We start from the raw sequence: 11,969 nt of genomic DNA on the forward strand, positions 1-11,969 counted from the left end.
CAACAAACACATTGTTAAAATTATTATTATCAAATGGAGCTCATCTTTTATTTTTTTTTCCAGAAAGGAATACATCATAGTTATTCGATTAGAGAATGGCTGGTGGAGGATTTGAGGATGGAGACATAAATAATAATCTGTAATAAATGTCATGTATATACCACCCCATGGCAGTATGTATATAAGTGGGCCGCGGGAGAAGGGACAGGCCTGGTGATGGCGTTTCCTTGTCACCCTAATACCAGCTAGTTCATGTGACGTCAGCTAAATGCAAAAGACAGTGATCTCGCGCTGATGAGGAAGTCCGCTTCCAAGATGTGACAGAGCAGTCACGCTGCTATCTCCGAATAGGCTACATCTGCCGTCGCTTTACTAAAAGGTAAACTTCAACATTGACTATCAGATTCTCAGAGGTGCTGAATAGGAATGAACGCACTGTTTTTTGTCTTTTTCTTTTCCCTAACGAGCTCTGTAATGTCCTGTTAATTTTGTGTGTACTAGTTAATGAGCATTAATCTGGTACCCCTGGACGCTATTGTTCCAGGGATGGCCATTTGAATGCAAATGAGTGATTCCAAGGTGCTTATTAAACTGATGTGTGTCCGGTCTTTTCTGGAATTCAGGAGGCGAGGACAGGGCGGCTGGTCGGCTGCTCCTCACAACAAGTTCGGTACACAACATGGCAAGTTATCTCCCATTTGGAACCGTGATGTCTTGCCCACGACACGACAGCGGTAGAAGTGGAGCGTCTGCCGCTCCAAAGCCGCTGGCCTTCTCGATTGACCGGATCATGTCCAAGACCTCGGAACCGAAAGGCAATTTGGATGAGCGGCGAGCTGTGGAGTCTTCAGGGGGAAAGAAGATGCTCGGGCTCTGCTCACCTATACCGTGCATGATCCCCCTGCAACCTTTTAGCTATGACTTACAAGCCAAGGCGCTGATGAACTACTCCGAATTTTGGAAAGCTAATTTCAGAGGAACATTATGCACTTCTGCAGCGATGTGCAAAGCCAACTGCGGGATGTGTTACAAAACGGACTCGGGGTTGAAGCAGTCTTTATTACCGGGAAGCAGGGTGATTAAACCCCAGGTCATCCATCAGGCGGTGGCGATGCCCACCAACGGCTCTTTTTACTATTTCAACTACCTGGACTCTGCTTATCACCAGTCTGAGCTGCTAACCGGACACTTGTTTTCCTCGGCCCTGGCCAACTCTCAAGCCCAGGCTTCTCTCAGTGCGCACCAGAAACTGTTATTGCTGGAGAACGCCAAACTCGCCAGCGCTTCCGCCGAGAAGTTTCCGACACCTCAGTACCCACACAAGGAGCATCTTCCTGGTCAGCTCGACCAGATAGTGAAAGAGAACCATAACCAGAGCTCGGAGAAAAATGGAGTGAAAGCGCACAGCAAGCTCAACAACAGCTCAATGGACGGAAAACCCAAAAACTTCACCTGCGAAGTGTGTGGAAAGGTAAATTATTTAATTCAGTGAAAATAATGGTAAAAAAAAAAATAATGATGCAATTGTTATTTTTCGTTTAGTTAGTTTATTATTTGATTTACAAATCACTTACATTTCCTCTAAACAAAAACATATAAGCCTAGACAATTACTCATTATTTAACTTATTTTAGATATGTATTTATTTCACCTTTATTTAACCAGGTAGGCTAGAACAAGTTCTCATTTGTAACTGCGACCTGGCCAAGATAAAGCAAAGCAGTGTGAACAGACAACAACACAGATGTGTGCAAGAATAGATGTTCCCTATTTATTTTGACATTAAATTGAAGCTTAATTGTTAATTTCACATAATCAAAACACCTCACAAATGAAAACAATAAAAGTAAAAACGAGATTGTTTATTTTCTTCTGCAGGTGTTCAATGCTCATTATAATTTGACACGACACATGCCAGTGCACACAGGCGCGAGGCCGTTCGTGTGTAAAGTTTGCGGGAAAGGATTCCGTCAGGCCAGTACATTGTGCAGACACAAAATCATCCACACACAGGTGAGACATATCATATTTCACTCGTTTATAACTCTATTAATTATATATGACTGTGTTATAAACTACATCATGATTGCTTACAAAAAGTAGCCTAATAAGGATTTTTCTTAATTATTTTCCAGGAAAAGCCTCATAAATGCAACCAGTGTGGGAAGGCGTTCAACAGGAGTTCGACGCTGAATACTCACATACGAATCCATGCCGGGTACAAACCATTCGTCTGCGAATTCTGTGGGAAAGGATTTCACCAGAAAGGTAATTATTCACTATTAAAACCTTTTTCAAAATATAAATCATGTGCCCTCTTACGCTTATATTTACACAAACACGCATAATGGGGGGGGGGGGGGGGGGGGGGGGGGGGGGGGGGGGGGGGGGGGGGGGGGTGACATGGCTATGGCTTTTCAGACTGTATTATGAATGAAATTAATATCCAAGACACATATTCATTAAATAGCATACAGTAAGTAATTGTATGATGCTTGTGATTTTTTATATCGCTGTTATAACCCAATGATATAAGATTAGGTCCAAAAGTAATGGGCAAAGGTACACAATTATTATTTAGAAGCCTATTGGTAAAAATGGATTCCCAATGCAGCCCTCTGATGATCTTGAAGCATCAATCTAAATAGGACATGTCACTTTACACTAACTAACTCTTCCCTACAATGCGCTTACATTCGCCATGGGTCAAGAGACAGACCTTTCCCAGGTTTATAATCCGACAGGTTTCAGTTGTTGTTGCGTTTGATTTTGACAAAGTTTGACAACTTCTTGACTTCGACTTACAAAACGCTGATTAATGAAGGCTGCAGAATGGAGCGTCTTTGTGGAGAGTAACTTAATGATGAACTATTGACCTCGAGGAGAAAAAAAGGAACTCAATGTTTTCCCTTTCGTGTATGCTGTTCATTTTATTCGCGATGTTCATTTTTAGTCATTGAATTTTTCAATTTCAGGAAATTACAAGAACCACAAGCTGACGCACAGCGGAGAGAAACAGTACAAGTGTTCCATCTGTAACAAGGCCTTCCATCAGGTCTACAACCTAACCTTCCACATGCACACGCACAACGACAAAAAGCCCTTCACGTGCGGGACCTGCGGGAAAGGCTTCTGCAGAAACTTTGACCTGAAAAAACACATACGGAAGTTACATGACAATAATTCATGTAGGCCTATATCTGCAGCGACCGATTCTTCCAGGGGACCCGAAAGCTGAGTTTTTCATTGGATTTGGAAAGTCTCCTTCAACACTTCAATTGACAGTTTATTATGACTACACCAGTACACATTTCTATGATTTTTTCTCTCTACAGTTTTCATTTATCAAAAATTGTTAAAAGGCGGAAAACTATAAAGCATAAAAAACATTGAGACACTAGACTGATTAAAGACCATTTTGTGTTTGAGGTTTTTTATTATTCGATTTAAAAAGTATAATAACAAGGATGTGAATTTTGTACTGTTGCACTGCAGTAAATCTGACCCTGATTGGATTAATGTTCTAAACATTTATGATTGAAATCAGGACTCTTTGCTCAACCCAGGAGTACATCGTTTTTATTTCCCCATTGCATAACGTGTGAAAATCGAATTGTAAATAAAAGGAAAATAAAATATTTAAAAGTGTTTTACCGTGGGCGCATTTTTATAAATTGCAATGTAAATGTAACATGGAATGTTCAACCATCTCAACTGCCGCCATTTATTAGTAGGAAATACAATTGTATCCCAAAATCAAATGTTTTGGAGAACGTTTGCGGAAAGATATTCATAATGTATATATGAGTTAGGCTTCGGCCCATAGGGCAGTCAATTATTTGGAAAGGGCTATAACATATATGAATTGTATTGACATTTGATAACCCTTGCCTTCTATTATATTTCAATAGGCCAACATTTCAGACGTCTTCCATATCAAGCTGCATTGCCAACCAATAAATTGCGAAGACAGTGATATAGGCCATTTCATCAAATATCCAGATGTTTGCTTTCTACACAGAAAAGCTTTGCACGCAACTGTTTTACTAGCACCATTAAGTAGACTAGTCTTAGCCTACTGGTAAGAATACATTGATTCTGTAACGTGAATGAGTTCAGTGTAAACATTTTTTTGTCAGACAAGAGGCAATACTCTGGTGGTGCTACACTTGACTTCCGTGTAATGGCACAAATTATTAGATATAACATGGACTCTTGAAAGCGAATTACATTAATCATCTAAACGCCCTCGAGGGGAGGCTTCGGAGCAAGACGTGTTCATCAGAATATGAATAATAAAGCACTTGGCCACATCACCCACCCCTGTCCTCATCTGCCCAACATTAATAAAGGATTAGGTATTCTGCACACGGCTCCTGGAACAATATTACCCTTGCGCGCTACACAAATTCTGATGAGAGATGGGCGCGTGCTCCCAAATCACGGGCTCCCAATTAGAACGTTTAGTAATTACGCGCCATGCCCAGGGACCAGTTAGAAGGCTAATATTACCAGTTGAATGGCTTGTTCACCTCTGGTCCCTTCTGTTCCCGGTAATTCATACGCAAGCTGCTCCAAAGACCAGAATATAACAACTAGTGTGTTTTTTCCAAAACCATTATTTTTATATTGTCAACCCGATATTTTAAGTTAAATGCACTGTAAATGCACATGTTTTGTCACATCTCATCGACTAAGACTTTTATATAGCCTAAAGGTTCACATTCTTGTTCAATATGTAAGCTCTATATGTTCTGTCTGCGGCTATGGAACCCTGACCTGCTGTTTTCCGCCCCCCCTCTCTCTACTGTCTCTAACTCTGAATGATCAGCTATGAAAAGCCAACTGACATTGTACTCCTGAGGTGCTGACCTGTTGCACCCTCTATAACCACCTGTACTATTATTTGACCCTGCTAGTCATCTACAACGTTTGAAAATCTTGAAGAACGGTGTTGCCTTAATGGTCATGTACTCACTCTTATAGTGTCCACCAAGCACAGCCAGAAGAAGACTGGATACCCCTCAGAGCCTGGTTCCTCTATAGGTTTCTTCCTAAATTCCTGCCTTTCCAGGGAGTTTTCCCTAGCCACCGTGCATCTACATCTGCATTGCTTGCTCATTGGGGTTTTAGACTGGGTTTCTGTATAGTCACATTGTGATATCTGCTGATGTAAAACGGTCTTTATTAATACATTTAATTGATTGATTGGCATATATGTTTGATATTTCACACCCTTAATTGTTGGCGTTGATCATAATTTGAACAGGCCTTCGTCATTTCCAGACATTGTGTGTAATTCCAGGTTAGGCTATGCAGTTTTCAATGTAAATTCCAGAAAGCCACGTCTTATTGCATCATAAATGTTTTTAAAAGGGTTTAATTGTGCAATGAAAAGAATAACAACTTTCTCAAATGTATAGGCCTAACAACTTTAGTTATTTTCCCTCATGTTTTTATTTGTACGTATGCCTAGGTCGTTTTTCTACAAACATTCCAGAGCACTCTCAAATAATAAACTTTATTTGACTACAGTCAATAAGTTGCGGATAGATGTTTGGCCTTTTCAGAAAAAGTTAATAATCAAATTCCAACACAAACTTACCAGCTAGGATATCACGAGGTCAGTTATGCCCAATTAAACAATAATTAGGCAACGCTATCAAGTTGTCATCCCCCTCCTGCACGGACATTCTGGAACATGTCCACACACTCCACACATACAACCTTATTGGGTTCAGTTTGACAGGCCGAATAATCAACAGTTAACCCAGTATGTCAAGTGTTGCCGATTAAACTTGTTTTTACAAGCCACTGAGAAAACCATCTTTGATTTGTGTTTTGTAGGCTATTTTTTTAATATATATTTTTACAACTCAGCCACATTGAATTTCAGTCTCCATTCATCCATCTTTGTTGGGAATAGTCTATAGCTGGGAAAATATGCATGGGCGAGTTTCTGAAAAGAAATGTTTGTGTCGAGAAAAGCGTCAGGGCTATGCGCAAGAGTGTCGGTCTTGTCCAAAGCCGGAGAAAAGAGTGCTGGAGAGTAAACAACCTAAAGGCAGCCGGGTTGCCCTTTTCTCTGCACTTTCCTCTCAAACATCTGAGCAACCAGCTTCGGTTCTAGAAACATGTTAATTGACAACGGAGCTCATTACCGTGTGCACATGTAACGCAGCACGAGAGATTACCGACACAAGAGCGCATTAATCAACTGTCAACAATCGAGTACATCTACACGACCAGGATCACCCAAAATTGAGGCATTTACAAGCCACAAAAGGCTCGCCTGAGACAGGAAGAAAAGAAGAGCCAGACTTTTGTTTGGCCAATTCAATTGATTGTAAATTGAAGATTAACGGAAGTAGCTCCAGCGTTTTTTAAGGGCTAAGAGGAGAGAAAAGGACCAATTAAGTCCACCAAATGTTAACTACACCAGTTTTCTCCATTTAGCCCAAATGAAATTCTAATTAAACCGTCCCTTGCCATCATTTTGGAAAGCAATTTATTTCGCTGCTGAAGGAGCGTGCGGGCTGGTTGCGCCCCTCGTTATATGAAGCATTGGCTCTTGTCACAAAGAGCTCACAAGACGCATTCTAAAATGCCAAGGGGGAAGTTAATGAGCATCAGACAAAGTCCTTGGACCTGTTCCTGAAGAATGGTATTGGAAAGATGGACTCCGCCAGCCAACTACATAATTTTCTGGACACTTCTAAATAATGTTCAAAAGGACAGTCAGGAATAATGTTGTTCTAGCTGCACAAAATATGCAGGCTTGATAGGCTTGAAACATAAGCTTACATATGACACCAAGAAAGTAATAGAATATTATAGGAATTGTTATTGTAAAAATCAAATAAATAAAGTTGTAAGCCTAGCCTATTACACTAGCAAATTGGAGTATACATGCATACACTGCAATCATGTTATACATGAATTAAAACTAAACCAAAACTAGTCAACATGCACTTTTCCCACAAAATCTAATTAAAATCCCTCTATACACATGTTACTCAATGATGTGATATCAATACGGACATGACCGACACACACACACACACACACGCACACGCACACACACACACACACACACACACACACACACACACACACACACACACACACACACACACACACACACACACACACACACACACACACACACACACACACACACACACACACACACACACACACACACCCCTTCCTTGGATACGTCTTGGCTCATCAAGGGCATGAGTGGGAGAAGGTGCTTTGTAGCTTAGAGGTCTGTGGGTGCTGGGCTCGTGGGAGCCAAGTGCGGGCTCTGCCCCGCTGGAATCACATCACTGTCTGTCAGTCTCCAGAGAGTGACCTCCACCCAGGACCAGTCCACCCACCCGCCCGCCCTCCCTCAGAGCCCAGGGCCAAGGAGCTGAAGGGGACCCTCCTTCACCTCCATCTCTGGGAGGAAAATGAGAGAACCCTGACCCCCAAACAATCCGCTCCACATTTCCAGCCTCAGCCTCTCACCGCTCTGACGTGCACTGACAGCAATGAGATTAGTTTCCATGAGGAGTCATGAGTGAATACTAATGTTGGCCACTGTTAAAAACATTTAAATAGATAAACAATACCAAATGAATAGGCAAACATACAACTGAATATTAACACATTGCTATAAATACATAAATATATGAATAATAAATGAGTAGTGTTTTCCATTGCACCCTGCTGAGACTGAGCTCTATTCTTGTGGAATTAAATCAGGAGCTCTCATTGTTGGTTAGGATCACTAATTCTGGGATGTCCGGTGCTAATCTCTTTGACCTGGGTTGGCCTTGCTGGGAAATGTCCACTACTGCTGTGCTTACCCACGAGTGCTAATGATGTACTTCTCCAGAGCCATGCACAGCAGCCGTTCCTACAAATAAGGCCCCTTATAATGAGATGCTACAAGTTGTGTCACATTAAGATGAGCATTCTCACCAGTTGGTAGGATGGAAGGACTGAACACCGATAAACAAATTAACTTTCTTTTGTGACTTCCATAACATGGAGATTGATCTAAGCAATCATTTTTTAATAGGTAGAACCGTTAAAAATACATACGTGATAAAAAAAATATCCTGTATGTCCATCCAATATACAGTAATCTGTAGTTCAGGACTTACATTGAATGCCTTCTTTCCTCTGCTGTATCAATGTTGACAAGGCAAAACAACATGGCAACAAAATTCACTCTCACACACTGACATAAACATATCCTTGCAGTCGTACACACTCAAATAAAACTATATGTTATAACTTCACTTACCACATCTGTAGGCTTGTGGAAAAAGAGATGGACACAAATGAAGCACAATCAATATTTTACTAAATTAAGTATACTTTGAAAAGGACAAATACACTGCAGGAGTGTCTCAGAATAATAGCGTCAAGCTTGGAAAACATTTCCAGGCAAGCTCCCGTAAACAAAAGCTAATTGTGTTTAAGTGCTCTACAATTGCAAAAGTATGTGTCAAAAGCTTTATTTGTAAGGAGTACAGAGAGCCAATGAAGTACAGGGAGGTATATGATTATGTTGACACAAAAAAATAACTCAGGTCCATTTAGGAGGAAACACTATACTTACGCTTGGCCAGTCAATACTGAACACTGTGGGGCTCCCTTAAGGCCAGTGTTACTTCCTTTTAGTGGGCCACATGTAGACTTGTCTTTAATCCACCACAACATGAACAACACAGTCAACTCCTCTCTTAGCCGATACAGTAGGCACAGGCCTGGCAGGGCATGCACTTAACCAGAGTTGACATGACATGATCAAAGGAGTGATAAGGAATAAAATTGGAGTACATTGTACAGTATGGAGCCCCCTGTTATGTCAAGAAACAGCATTTTAACATTGGGTTGTTTTCAAAAACTCCCAAAAACTAAGTGTAATAGTCACATTAATCACATTAGAATTAACTGTTCTAAAATGATAAAAAAACAACAATTTAAAAACAAAATTATGCCAAAATCTTAGTTTTTTGTGCAGCACTCACTATACTTGCAGCACATTATTCAATAAAATACAACATACAATTATCCATTATCCAATCAATTGAAGTCGACAGCTACCCAGCTATTGTGCTTTTTTGCTTTTAATTTACTCAGAAGCCTCTCAGCATGCTCTCAATAGATGCCCCAAATCATGTAATCATACGGTTTCAAATGCATATGCTAAGAGATGGAGGGGGTCACCTCCTCCTCTGTCAGCTGCTAATCCTGCTGCTGAACTTGAGAGGAGAGGCTGGCTTTAACCCAGGTGTCTGTGGGGTAATAGGGGTCGGGGGACCCAGGGAGGGTTGTCAGGGCTGAGGTTGGCAGGGCCTGGCAACAGAGGCTTGGTCCTCCAACCGGGGGCGTGACAGGATTTTGGTGTCCGTAGCTAATCCACCTCAGGGCCTTAACCATTAGAATACATAATGCAAAGCTAGTCAATTGGAAGGGCTCCAGATCGTGCTCTTCAAAACACTTTTAGATAATTCTCTGCCTGTTCCCCCCCACTCTCGCTGCCCCCCCCCCCCCCAAAAAAAAAAAACATTCACCCACACCCACCCCTCCAACGAACACTATCACCACCACCACCCCCCATCAGCCCCCGTCCATGGCGACTGGTGCCTGCCTGACCTCGGGGGCAGGAGCAAGTCCCAGCTGAGGAGGCAGGGCAGCTGCCAACCATGGCTACTTCAACCACAGCCACCCGGATGATTACGTTTGTCAAGCCGCCACTCTGTGTCAACGCAGCGTAGGTTTGATCATCGCAATTAGGCTGGATCAGGGATGCCATCTCTGCCACAGAAAGGGGAAGAGGGAGAGAAAGCCGAATGAAGGGAGAAGGAGGAGGGAGGGCAGAGGGGTGGTGTGTGCTGCTTTGAAAGTGAGAAAGCAGGTGGAATGGCTCACTGCGTCTTTGCGTCCCGTTTAACGGCGAGACTTCAGCCTTCATCAGAGCTCACATTATGTCCCGTGTACCTTCTCATTATCCACACGGCAGCTCTTTAGCACTGTCACGTCGGCCCGTGTCTTAGCTGCAAATATCTCAACAGAAGCCTCAATTACGTTGGTGGGAGCAAAAAATCGGAAACATGTTATGACCAATTTGTAACCCCAAAAATGGGACCATTTGTCACACTGAATATGGGCTACTGTATAATAGTAAAATAACAAAATAAATCACAAATATTCCCACTGTACTAGCAATAAAGCGTTCTTATCAAAATTATACTAACTACTTAGCAAACATAGCCAGCCCCCCCCCCCCCCCCCCCCCCCCCCCCCCCCCCCCCCCCCCCCCCCCCCCCCACACACACACACACATCAGAGTTTATGCAAGCCTAATGGCCCTGCAGAAATGAAAGGGTCATTTTACATGCATTTCTATGGAGTATTATGAACATATGGTAACTGGCTGACCTCAGACTAGCCTTGAATAAAGGGACAATAAAAAAGCAATTATTGCAGACACAGAAGGTCCTTCTGGAGGCTTTGTGTAATAAAGACGGCACAATCACATTGTAGCTCAGATGTAAAGAGGACTCTTCAATTACTATATAATGATTTAGACATTCCAGAGAACCTAGCTCAATGGCTCAGGCTAATATATTTAACCCCCTAATACACAGCATATTCTGTGTGATGAAGTGCTAAAAATAATGATTAGGAGCTAATAAGCTAAACTCGATAAGCTCCCAACAATTTAATGGATAAACATATTACATCATTGGGAGCATATTGTCCAACTTTCTTTTTTGCTTTTGTGCAGTTGATTCTTAGTCAGCACCTCTACAAACATTTTGGGGTGTGCATCAACTCCTGATTTTTACTGGACTAATAAACTAAACTAAAATGAGTAAAATGAAATAATGATTTCTTAGTAAATTTTTTACTTTGCATTGAATGGCATACATGGATGAAGAACCAGGTGAACAATAAAAACTGTTTTTTTGGGGTACAAATATGTACATTGCTTGAACTTAAACAAGAAAGGGAACAGTAATTAATGTATGAATGATTTGGGGTTTACCATAATATTCATATTAGTATTGTAATAATAATAAAATATATATTTTATTTTTAATTGTGCATTACTATATACATTAGAAAAGAACATGGGTAATACATGCAAATACATTTGAGTTATTTTGTGACAGATGATGAATGACCCGAGGTTAACTAACTGAAGGAGAGTTTGTCTTTGTTATCCAAATCTGTGGTTCTACTTCCCCCTAGTGGACAGATATGAGCCATGAATTAAAAACACCACATTCTTTGTTTCAGATAAAATGCTGATAAAATTAGATTACCATAAAGTGCTACATACAATATCATCACACTAAACGTGTGAGCATTACTTGTAAACATTGCAATATAGAGCAGTAATTATGTAGACAGAGGTAATAGGAAAGAATTAAACTCCTGGATGTTGTCCAAAATCTGAGCTTCACCCTGAGCCGTAAAAATGGCTGAGCATAAAAAGTTGCCGTAGTGTAAACATATGGAAAACAACATGATGCCTACTCAACACTGTCAATGCTAAGAATACGGTTATTCTCATAGGAAAACATCCCATATGACACTACATGGCCAAATGTAGTTTTTTTTTAAAGAACATTTACCTCAGGCTCTCACCTTATAATCTACAGTGTCACTGTCAAATGATTTTAGTTTCTCATTTGCTCCTTGTTGATCACATAAGATGAAGATAAAAGCCAAAGCAATGTTCTACATGATCCACTTCGGGTCATTTGACACGTTTCAGTACAGGACGAGTAGGCAGAGCCCTATCTTGTGTGGGGGAATGGTCTCTGGGTGTGGTTTTCTGTTTCTGTTGTTTAGGTGTTCTGCTATGGTCACTGCCTAGGATGTAGGCCTTTACCCAGGGGGAAGCGCTCCCATTCAGGAATCTTCTCATCAACTGACGCCTAGTAACGAGTCTGGAA

At 41.3% G+C, this 11,969-nt stretch overlaps 1 protein-coding gene across 2 annotated transcripts; it reads left to right on the forward strand.

The window, feature by feature from the left end:
- The first annotated feature begins 293 nt into the window (after positions 1-293).
- On the forward strand, positions 294-3,620 carry LOC139414290 (fez family zinc finger protein 2-like). Of its 2 annotated transcripts, none has more exons than XM_071162200.1 (5): positions 294-379; positions 624-1,471; positions 1,879-2,013; positions 2,136-2,268; positions 2,976-3,620. In XM_071162200.1, the coding sequence occupies exons 2-5, from the start codon at positions 680-682 to the stop codon at positions 3,236-3,238; spliced, it is 1,323 nt and encodes a 440-aa protein (XP_071018301.1). In that variant the 5' UTR covers positions 294-379; positions 624-679; the 3' UTR covers positions 3,239-3,620. The 2 variants fall into 2 exon arrangements, with proteins under 2 accessions (XP_071018301.1, XP_071018302.1); XM_071162201.1 differs by having other exon boundaries at positions 2,169-2,268.
- Positions 3,621-11,969: the final 8,349 nt, after the last annotated feature.

The sequence above is a fragment of the Oncorhynchus clarkii genome, chromosome 7 (assembly GCF_045791955.1).
Source record: "Oncorhynchus clarkii lewisi isolate Uvic-CL-2024 chromosome 7, UVic_Ocla_1.0, whole genome shotgun sequence".
Lineage (NCBI taxonomy): Eukaryota > Metazoa > Chordata > Actinopteri > Salmoniformes > Salmonidae > Oncorhynchus > Oncorhynchus clarkii.

What these genes read in the sequence shown, in the direction of transcription:
- LOC139414290 (XM_071162200.1), top strand. Translation starts at nt 680, where the DNA reads ATGGCAAGTTATCTCCCATTTGGAACCGTGATGTCTTGCCCACGACAC. An exon ending in CCTGCGAAGTGTGTGGAAAG is followed by an intron (nt 1,472 to 1,878) that starts GTAAATTATTTA and finishes TTTCTTCTGCAG; the next exon opens with GTGTTCAATGCTCATTATAA. An exon ending in GAAAGGATTTCACCAGAAAG is followed by an intron (nt 2,269 to 2,975) that starts GTAATTATTCAC and finishes TTTCAATTTCAG; the next exon opens with GAAATTACAAGAACCACAAG.